Here is a 10,490-nt window from a genome sequence, read left to right on the forward strand (position 1 = left end):
TAAGCTTATTATCTATGTTATAAGGCAGCTTGTAGTAAGCTATACACTGCGCCTTCTTAAAGAGATTATACTGCTACAGTGTGTAAATATAGTTAATAATATTAAGAAGTACGCCTAAAGGTCTATGCTTTTACTACTTTTTTATAAATGCTGCTTTATTAGTAAGCTTGTTAACTTCTTTATTATTATATAAGTTTATATCTCTACCCTAAAGCAGTCTCTGCCTAATTAGATTAATTATATAAAGGCTATAGTAAAAGTGTTAGTAAATAGGATTAAATTTAAGCTTATAAGCAATTACAGCAATAGCAGTGTTATTATTAAAGGTATTATTAAAAATAAAGTAACTAAGTGTGCGCTTACTTATACTAAACTACTTTAATATTAATAATACAACCTTAGCTAGTTAATTGCTAGTGTAAGCACCTATAAGCTAAAGTAGCGTAATAGGTAGGTCTTAGAGCTTGCTATCTAAGTTAATGTAGTAGGCAACAATACTAAGAAACTTATGCTTACTAGCTTTTATTATTTATCTATTAAAGCTTATATAGATTCTGCTAAGTAATTATAACAGCTTATAAATAATGTAGGGCCTAAGCTAGTTAAATAGTTGTATAATGTATTAGAAGACACTTTTATAGTTCTTCTACAGCGCTGCTTTAGCAAGCAGGTTAGTAATAGTAATTAAGTGTTAAAAAGCTAGTGTTTTAAACTTAAAAATAGAGTAGTTATTTATAATAAGCTAGTTAACTATAGTAAACTTAAAGCGCTGCTTACTAAAGCTATTAATTTAATTAGCTACTGCCTATAAAATAAAGACTCTTGCAGTAATAAGCGTGTTATAAATACTAGTAATTAGAGTCTTGCCTAGTGCTATAAGCTTATAGCTAGGCTTCTGCTTACTAAAGTAGTGCGCAGCTAACAAGACTGCTGCGCTTGTATTATATATCCTAATACTAATATCTATAAGCTTATGCTTAAAACACTAGTAGCAAATAAAAAATATATAAGTTAGATCTTTAAAAAAAGTAATGTAATAGCTATAGCAATAGATCTAACTTTACTTATATTAGTGTGTTATAATAAGCTTTATATACAGCTTAAGATAAACCTAATTTATGCTATTATAATTATCTTTAAGATAGGCATTAAAAGCCTTATCTATAGCATTATTAGCTGCTTTAGAAGATAGAGTAAGTGTAGCTTACTTACTACTTTTAGTAAGCATAATAATAGTGTTTTTAGGCTGCAACTTACGCAATTACAACTTAAAAGTATGTGTATATAAAAGTAGTAGAGATAGGGCAGATAGCTAAGATTAAGATAATAGTAAGTTAATTATAATAAGCTAGCTTATAGTGCTGCGCACACGCTTTTTAGGCAAGAGAGCGCTATTAGAGATATGTTTCTTAGGCGGCATAAGGGCGACAATAGGGTGAGGTATACAGCAATAGATCTGCAACACCAGAAGTATATAGCATTATAGGTGATAGATAGAGATAGAGTATACAATATAAGACAACGCGCTAGCTGCTAGTTACACAGAGTTATTAGATATTACATAATACTACACAGTAAACAACACTAAAAAAAGTTTAGTATAGAGCTTTTACAGCTATCTAAGCTGCTTTATAGGCTGCCTTATCTTTAAAATCTACTATATACTTAAGGTAATTAAGCTATTAATCTAAATTAAGCTTACAGAAAAGCTTAGCTAGATTAATTACGTTTCTATATAAGGTTTAGCTGGATTGATTGAATTGGCTTGGCATCAATCTTCTAATCAAGCTATCAAGCTGGCTTGATTGATCTCAGGTGTGGTACTGCACTATTCACTCATTAGGCATAGCTCCTATCTCGTACAGTATATAGTCAGCTCAGAGCTCTATCGAGCTCCTCAGACCTTACAATACACTCGTTCAATCCACTTTGTTTGGATCTCACTACCTTGTCGACTCGCTTCCCATATGACCCCTCCTCAGCTCATGCAAGAGCCGTCGCGGTCGCTTCAGTGGTGTGCTCGTAGGATGAAGAGACTGGCTGGTCGGCGAGTGCGTATACTAGAGGCTGCTGGAGTCGCAACCAGACGAGGCGCACGGCATGCGTAGGGAGAGTGAAGATTAAAGTTCCTATCTGTGCGCCGAGAAACACCTAGGCTGAGAAATATAGCCGGTACCTCAACTTTAAGCACTTTACTATAAGCTTCTTTATGTTACACTATAGTTATTCCTAGATATTCAGAGCAGACTCGAGATTAAGGAAGTAGTTAGTTACTTGTTACTGAATTGTTTATTCAATTAAGTAAGCTAGTGTGAGGGTGGTTTTAACACAGAGAGCAGGGACACCAAAAAGGATGGCACAGGATCTATTCAAAGAGAGTAGAAAGAGATGGGTGCTTGAGGAGAACCCCGAGGGACTCGAGAAGACTAGATATCTACGCAGTCACATGACGTAGTTATGCGTCCGAAGCTCCCCTTGACTCTCCCGAGGGAGCCCTGACCCAGGGAGCGAGGGAGGGATGTGAAATATCTCTTACAGTAATATATTTTTAACAACTGTTTGTCTACTCTTAAGTTTAATAATATCTATTTAGTTTATTAATATATTTATAACGTATAAATTAGAGTAAGAAAGAGGTAGAGCTTAATATATTCTTTGTTGGCATTTAATAACACAGAGTATAAAGTCATAAGTAGAGAATAAATAACATCTTTTCTATGTATATGTTGTGAATAGGTTCTTTAAAGAAACTATGACGATGTATAAGTCCGTAGGCGACACGAAGGCTTCTGAATTATGAGTTGGCAGCGCGGAGTAGAGGTAGGTAATATTTCTTCCGCACCAAGGAAGGGTTTATAATGCGATAGCATGAGTGTGGATCGTTAAAGCTCACGAATGCGTTTCAGAGCGACGATCTGGTGTGTCACCGACATAGTTGGAGGGCCGGGTGTCGTTCTGCGTGAAAAATCAAAATCGTTTGTGACGAAGTGTACAAACCGTCCGGACATGAACTTGCCCTAGCTACCTTACATGAGTGCTTCGGTTTTCTCCTCCCCAGCGGTTCTATACCGCGTATGTAGTCGTTTGGGGGAAATGGAAACAAAGGGGCAGCAGGTTGGAGTCCGGAGAAAATATCCAGTCCTGGCTCTATGAACAGTGCCAGGCCGTTTAACCGAGCTGTAACGTTGTGGAATGTCTCGCGATATGTTGTGAACTAGCAGACAAGACCTCGAACGTCTCAAGCTTTCTTCTCCTCCTTTTTCGCTGTATTCAATTCATCTTTAAAGCTGTGGTTGATCAATGCGACACTATCCACAATGATAGCATCGAGACCGGCGGCAGCTTGAGCCTTATATTTTGTTAGACACGGATGGTATATTAGCATCATTAGTGTACCGTTCACCTACCCTAGCATTCTCCGGATCATTGTTCAACGCCCCGAAGGACCAGCAAATCAACCCAGCGTCCTTCACAAATTGGACGAGTTTCGGACTTGTGACGAATGGCTCCGAAGACATGACTACGCCAGGAAGATTCCAATGGCGTGCGAATTGAATTGCTTCTTGGAGATTGCTTGCGCGCACGTCTCCGGTTGGAAACAAGTTCGACTCGTTGAGGAACATGACTGGATACGTATCTTGTTTATGTGCGGCTAGAATGCAGAGCTCGGGACTGAATGACGTGAAGAGAATGGAGCGGTTGCCACCGTATTTGTAGATCAGATCCAGGATGGTGTCAATGTAGAGGTTGAATTCCACGCCGTAGAGGTCCATCTTCCAGTCTTCAGCCTCCCAAAGCATGGGGTACTCTATGCGGTCATCAGCTCATGTCTTGTCGATAGGCTCAATTGCAGCCACAATTGTGTGCCGCTTGTAGGAATCCAGAACTCACTTAGTTCTATGTCAAATGCAACTGTTTCAGGAAGGTTCCGCAGCAACTCCTCTAGCGTAGTGAATGAATCGTGGATATGTGCTCCGCGAATGTTGCCTTTAAATCCTTTGACCTTGAACTCATGTGTGTGCTTGATACGCGCCAAGAAGTCTCGAGTACGGCAGTCCTCGATGGTGCCGAAGGATTGCGAGCGCTGACGCAGAGCAGATGGAGGTAGAGCTTCGTCCGCTTCAACGTCTTGAGCCCCAGCTCCAATCCTATATGGAGGTTTTGCTCCATTTGATGGCTTCTGCATGTCACTAATGCACATAAACTGCGACCTGTAAGCCATGACACTTGCTAGTCTGAGCAGGATTGTGGAACAGCACCTGATCAAAGCTAAGATTGTGTGGAGCTATGTCAGCTCCGCTTTCACTTATAAAAAAATCATGATATATGACAGGAACATGGTCTCGGGTTAGTTGCACGTCTACGTGGATTAGATATAGCTTCTTCCAGCTATGAAAGACGAGCTCCTACCGCACTATTTGCAATCAGCACCAGCCTTGGAGTGTAGATATGGTTGCTCACCTCAACATATGATACGCCTAAATCGATGGTAGACTGGAAAGACTAAAAATTCATAAGTGTAAGAAGGCGTGAAAAAGTGTTGTAACATGCCTGAATGGTGTTCTCCCCTATTTGAATACGCTTGAAGGCTGGGGAGTTCATACCCAACCCTTCGGCTAGGTGAGCGAAGCTACCGAGACTGGGCTAGTCACTAACCTCTATGTCCGATGAGTGTGATCTTTCTATTTGAGTTCCGAATACATTGGTGTCCCTTGGAGCTTGGGGGCATGCGCGGATCGGGGAACGGCTTCACTAATAGAAAGTTCATAGTTAATGTCCCAATGAATTCTCCAGCCTCGGATCCTATAATAGGGATCTGATGATCTCGGAACAGGCTTTCCCTTCCTGGACCAAGTGAGTTGCCAAGCTCTTCCAAGAGGCCAACCGCGGTCCCAATATGAATATCTGCATTCGGTGACGCTGAAGATCGACGGTAAATTTTGAACACAAGCTTCGCGTTCCGGACATCATCAGTTTGAAAAACAAAGGGATAATTCGTCTTGTCATCCAGAATAGGTAGATGCATGGAACCGCCATGTCCGTCCATTCCTAAACCGCAGACCCTAACCGAAAACCGGGTTTCGGGATAAGGATTGAAGGGATATCTCAGGAGGTACGGCGAGAGATCAATGGCTGGCCGAGGTTTCCTGGCGTTCAGTGCCCCAAGATTAACAAAAACACGACTGGTACTCGGGGCACAGGGAGGAAGCGCATTCGTCTTCGGTAACAGGAGTTTTGGTACCCGCCGGGGCCAACCCGAGGTAGCCGGCTGCAGCAAGTTGGAGATCGGCCAGAATCCCCGAAAAGCGACGTGATCCAGTGCTGTCCACCCAAATGCATCCGAATGGTTCTCGTCTACTTCTATGTTAAGGAGGGCTTCTACTGCTGCCTTATGCCCCAAAACGCAAGCCACTATAAGGGGCGTCCAACCATAAGACTTTTCAGCCACATTAGGATTTACTGCTTGGTGAGAGCGATTCTGGACGAGCATATTGATATATTCTACGGAGCCCGCGCGCGATGCGATGAACAGGGCTGTCTCTCCGTTTGGCTGAACGTAATTCAGATTGACAAGCCCTGTGTCTAGCAAGGCTTCAACTATCTCCGTGAAATGAGATAACAGAGCTGTATGTAGGAGATCTGCTAGCATATCACCGAGGGCTTCCCTTTCGGGCTGCCCGCGCTCGATAGATTCGGCCGATGCAAGCAGCGCTCGCGTTGTCTCTGCGTGACCATTCATAATGCTCAGATGAAGGGCGGAGTGGTGGCCATTGTCGAAAAAGGAATGCCTGAAAAGATCAAATGGGAGCTGAGGTCGCAAAAGGTCCCACTTGTCCATTGAATGAAGAAGGGCTTGGGCGATGCGGGGGTGCCCGGCTTCGGCGGCGTAATGTAAAGGAATCCGCCCACGGTAATCCTTTTGGACGATCGCTAACCGTTGCTCATTGTCGAGGCTATTGAGCATGAAGGAAAGCATGGAACTACTATCGTCATATTCGCCCATATATCCATCCATGAGTGCTCGGTAGCGTTCACGATTGCCGCCATGAGAAGTTAGACCATGTTGATGACAAGCCATTATAACCAGAGTATGGATACAATTGCGATGTGTCCCCATGGCGACATCTTGCAGATTGGAACCTATCCATTGAAGGATTTGCAGAGCACATTCTCTTGACTGTTGCAGTATCGCTTCATACAGCAAGGTTTGTTTAAAAAGTGAAGGCAAGTCAGATGAATGCAAAAATTCCACGAGGTCCTTGGCGTTGTCTGTCACTAAGGCATCTCTCAACCGCTCGTCAACATGTATGGATAATTGGGCGCTTATCTGGCGGAGAAGGAACGACGGGTCCTTGGCGCCACAAGCAGTTGACTGGAGCTTCAGAACAATAGCATCGATCTCCTCCATTTCGCGAAGGGTCTCCAGCTGGCTGACGAATTCATAGGCTGCAGTGTTGAGCCTTGCGTAACCCGTTTTAGACGCAATGACGTCCAACTTGCGGGACAGAGCTTCCAAAGCATCGCTGTTGACCCCGGCGTACCATCTAAGTCGTCTCAGGTCCCGACTGTACTCAAGACAAGAGCCCAAAACAAATATTTGCTCAGGGCGATTGAGCTCTCCCGGGACAATGGCTCCGTCCTTCTCATACAGGCGCACAACGCCCTGATAGTTTAGACGAAGACGGTGATGCTGCTTAGTGTAGAAAGTCTGGACCTTCTGAACCTCGTGCTTCAAGGCGACGGAAAAGGCTGAGCGCGATTAGAACCCATCTGGGAGCGGGTGATGTTGAGTCACCAAATACCTGCCAAGTCAACCTCAGCCTGATGGTCAGCAAGGGCATGCTCGGTGGCCAACTTGATGCGTCTCTTTAAGCCATAGTAATCGATATAGAATGGAGCCCACTCCGGAATGCGGTTCTGGTAGAGATTGCGGCCGAAGCGCATGTTGGCAGGTGTGTGTTAGGTTGAGCGATGGCAGGAGGACTGGTGGGCTGTGTATCCCTGGGGGCGAGCCCTGAGCCCTGAGCCCTCCGTGAACCCTGCCGCGTTTAGGTCCTGTGGCAGCGGCGCACACGTCGCAACCTGTGCGATGTGTGCGGGGGCGAGCGGGCCATTAAGTTTCTTTTCATTGTGACGAGGCGTTTGGAGTTTGCCATGATGTTGTGTCACGCGGGAGGGCCAGTCAGCGTTAGGCAGGTGCCGCCGGAAACCATGGCTGAGCGGCGCTGCACGGGTTGAGGTTGGAGCAGTTCCAGAGGCCTGCGGAAGAAGCCGAGGAGGGGGGTCTACGGGGCGGTCCTGCGCACTAGAGCGGGCAACTTAAAGGCGGGTGCGGCCCGTCCTCGCACACGGCTAACTAGCTTGTCCCTTTGCGCCGGTCACGCCGCCGGCCGCCGCCGATACCCGCTCCTCACATGCCCCGCCACCATGGATCCTCTATCCATCACTGCCAGCGTAATCGCCGTCGCAACACTCGCCGCGAAGCTCTGCGCCACTTTCAGCAGCCTTCGCGAAGTCTGCAACGTTCTGCCCGGACGACTGCATGCGCTGAACAACGAGATTGTGGATTTCGAGGCTGTCTGCCGACAAGTTGGATCCGCGCTAGACGAACGCGCCGCCGCCGAACTAGACGCGGCTACTGACGCTGCAATCCGCCGCCTCCTCCAACAAGCAAGACAGACGCTAGTGGAGGTGCACGCCGTTCTCGCTGCTATTGTCGCCACGTCTCATCGCAACCGTGTGGCCGGTGTCAGGGCGTGGAAAAAAGAGCACGCCCGCCTGGAGCAACTCCAGAATGAGATCAAAACTGTCAAGTCCTCCCTCAACATCCTGATTGGCACCTCCCAGTCGTATGTACCCGGGCGCAGTCCTGCTTCTGTCTTCTGGGCTCGCTAACTAGCCAAGCCACGACATGACACGCATGCGCCTGGAGTTGCAGGCCATTACTTCGGTGACTTCACAGGCTGCTAAAGAGCAAATCGAATTCCGCGACGAGTTCCGCAACAATCTCGCATCGCACCACGACAGCTTCAACGATTCCGTTGCTGCCATGTATCGACAAGTCGATGGTCGCATAGGCAGGATGGAAGATATGTTGAAAGAGCAGGCCGATCGTCTCAGAGAGCAGCAAGAGAACCAGCTTTCACCTTTCTACGGACAGCCTCCTCCACCATATCGACGCCGTACTCCATCACCGCGGCGCGTTACTCTCTCCAGCGCGCCGAAAGACGCTCGCGCCGACGCCGTCGGTATCCGCGTGGCACAATACGCTTCATCCTGTCACCAAGGGTGTCCGTGCGCATGCCATTCCCAGAAGAAATCGCAGACGCCAGCAATGTTTGAACGTGTTCTTGGTAAGCTCTTCGTCGGATATGCAGGATTACCTTTGGTCAGCTCCAAGTGCAACTCACCGCAATGTGCGAAAGCACAGACTGCTCGCGTGAGCATGGAATATTGGTTTCCCATGAGTTTCATTTCACAGATCGTTCGATTCCAGCTTGCAGTCGAGAACACAGGCCCTCAGTTTGCGCTCAATTTCCTTCGACGAGTGCCTGATACAGCGCAATCCGTAGGGTTTGCTCAGGCGGGAAATGTAGATGGCTTGAAGGATTTATTTAGACGAGGCCTTGCTTCCCCACGCGATGTTAGCTCAACTCGCGGCTACTCCTTGCTTCGAGTACGCAGAACACCTTGCTTATTTGATTGATGAATTCTAAATTCTACAGTGGGCCCTTTATTCGAAGCAGTGGGATACCTGTAAATTTCTTGTCCACGCTGGGGCAGATCCTGATTACCGGTACGTACCTTCTCAGCTCATAGGCTGTTCAAAAACCCACTGTTAATGCTAACCTATTCTAGACCAATTGCTGCGCATGATAACAGCCCGAGAAACAAAGCATGCGACTTCGTGTTGCAAGGCTTCCTATCAAAGCAGGCCGAAGATACTCTGCTCTGTCTTACATCCGGGAGTGACTGGGTGGAAGAGCAGAACTTTACCATCCTCCACAAAATCGCAACTGGGCTATCGTTCAAAGACATCGAGGAAACGATACTGCTTCATCTCGATGAAATCGATGCACTTGATGCGATGGGCCGGACCCCTCTCATCTGGGCCGCTGCACGAGGAGATAGCCGCGCTGTAGGACATTTATTGGCCCATGGTGCGGATCCAAACGTGCTTGACATCCAGTGGACTGGAGCAGTTTCTTACGCTGCTGAACGTAGCCATCTTCTTTGCGTCCGATTACTCCTCGAGGCGAACGCAGCGCCGGATCCGGTGCTGCCCAAAGGTGTACGCGTCGGCAGTGCACTGAATTGTGCCGCCCGGAACGGCACTGATCCCTTGGTTTTGAAAACTTTGCTAGACTTTGGGGCAGACACAGAAGCAAGCGGCGTTGATAAAATCACTCCATTGATCCATACCGCTCGTACTGACAACGTCAACTTCGCAATGCTACTTTTGGAGTACGGAGCCGATATCAATGCAGCAACTGCCGCCGGCCAGACTCCTCTAACGACAGCAATCACTCTCAATAGCCATCATGTCTTACGTCTCTTGCTCGATCGCTGGTACGAATACAGTACTTGCCCCAGGCTTTCGGGTCCTCATCTCCTCAGAACAGCTGCGCTCTTCGCTGATGAAGAGACGCTCAAAATTTTAGTCGCTGCAGACCACTTCAAATTGAAATACGACAGAGCGTATATCCTTGCCGACTGCTTAGAACAGTTCATGGATCGCTACGATGTCACCGAAGACCATGTCTCCCTGTTCCGAGACTTGCTCGGCGTTTTGAACGAAGATCCAAGCGCCCTGCAGGTAAAAGATAAGCTAATGGAAGGTGGTCTTCTTTCTCACGATGTGCATGGCGAATTGGATAGTTGGGATGATTCGGATGGATTTTTCGAAGATGCCGTTGAAAAGCATGGGGACACAGAAAAGGTTGCATTGCTTATTTAATCTGTCACTACCACCAACAACTTATCTGATCTAACGGCGCTACCACCTGGGGAAAGGCTGCTTTTCTCTCCGATTCCAAACCTTTCGTTGGCTCTTCGTATTACTAAAGAATGGAGAAGTATGTCTTTCGCAATATACCACACTGTCAAAATACTTGTCACACGTTTACATACGAGCAAATAGCTACAACTTATCAATACAGCGAATAGCAGTCAAAACAGCGTATCCACGAGAAGAATGAGAAGATACGCAATGTATTGATGCCCATAAGCTCTACGCAGTAAAGGTCCGTCCATATGAACGCTTCCAATACCGCTATACAGCCCCGACAGCCAATCAGCGCCGATGCCAATTTCATTTTCTAACATTTAGAATTAATATATAACTACTGACTTCAGAAACAAAACCTGAGCATTGAAACAGATTATCTACGCTGCATTACTTATATGCAGGAAGGCTTGTTAGAAACATCCTTTCTAAGAAACCCGCACAATGGCTTCTAACTGTGTTTGAACTTAAGTTCTAGGAAAAG

General features: G+C 46.4%; 2 protein-coding genes across 2 annotated transcripts; one reads left to right on the forward strand and one right to left on the reverse strand.

Annotated features, from left to right (window-relative positions):
• Positions 1-2,768: 2,768 nt before the first annotated feature.
• BDR25DRAFT_347583 (GDPD-domain-containing protein) lies at positions 2,769-7,076 on the reverse strand. The gene is made up of 8 exons (XM_033694282.1): positions 6,804-7,076; positions 4,657-6,750; positions 4,552-4,610; positions 4,462-4,503; positions 4,260-4,364; positions 3,892-4,204; positions 3,408-3,808; positions 2,769-3,349 (listed from the first exon to the last, which is right to left on the reverse strand). Exons 1-8 carry the CDS (start codon positions 6,943-6,945, stop codon positions 3,239-3,241), a joined length of 3,267 nt encoding a protein of 1,088 aa, XP_033539651.1. The 5' UTR covers positions 6,946-7,076; the 3' UTR covers positions 2,769-3,238.
• Positions 7,077-7,428: 352 nt separating this feature from the next.
• BDR25DRAFT_247686 (uncharacterized protein) lies at positions 7,429-7,896 on the forward strand (the record flags this gene model as incomplete). Its single annotated transcript, XM_033685954.1, has 1 exon — positions 7,429-7,896. One exon carries the CDS (start codon positions 7,429-7,431, stop codon positions 7,894-7,896), a length of 468 nt encoding a protein of 155 aa, XP_033539652.1.
• Between the last annotated feature and the right edge of the window lie 2,594 nt (positions 7,897-10,490).

The sequence above is a fragment of the Lindgomyces ingoldianus genome, assembly GCF_010093535.1.
Source record: "Lindgomyces ingoldianus strain ATCC 200398 unplaced genomic scaffold BDR25scaffold_71, whole genome shotgun sequence".
Taxonomy (NCBI): domain Eukaryota; kingdom Fungi; phylum Ascomycota; class Dothideomycetes; order Pleosporales; family Lindgomycetaceae; genus Lindgomyces; species Lindgomyces ingoldianus.

Excerpts from the sequence above, each read along its gene's own strand:
- BDR25DRAFT_347583 (XM_033694282.1), bottom strand. The coding sequence starts at position 6,945 with ATGCGCTTCGGCCGCAATCTCTACCAGAACCGCATTCCGGAGTGGGCT. Across the intron at positions 4,611-4,656 it reads CACACTCATCGGACATAGAG|GGTTGGGTATGAACTCCCCA; the intron begins GTTAGTGACTAG and ends ACCTAGCCGAAG. Across the intron at positions 4,205-4,259 it reads ACAATCTTAGCTTTGATCAG|TTTATGTGCATTAGTGACAT; the intron begins GTGCTGTTCCAC and ends TACAGGTCGCAG.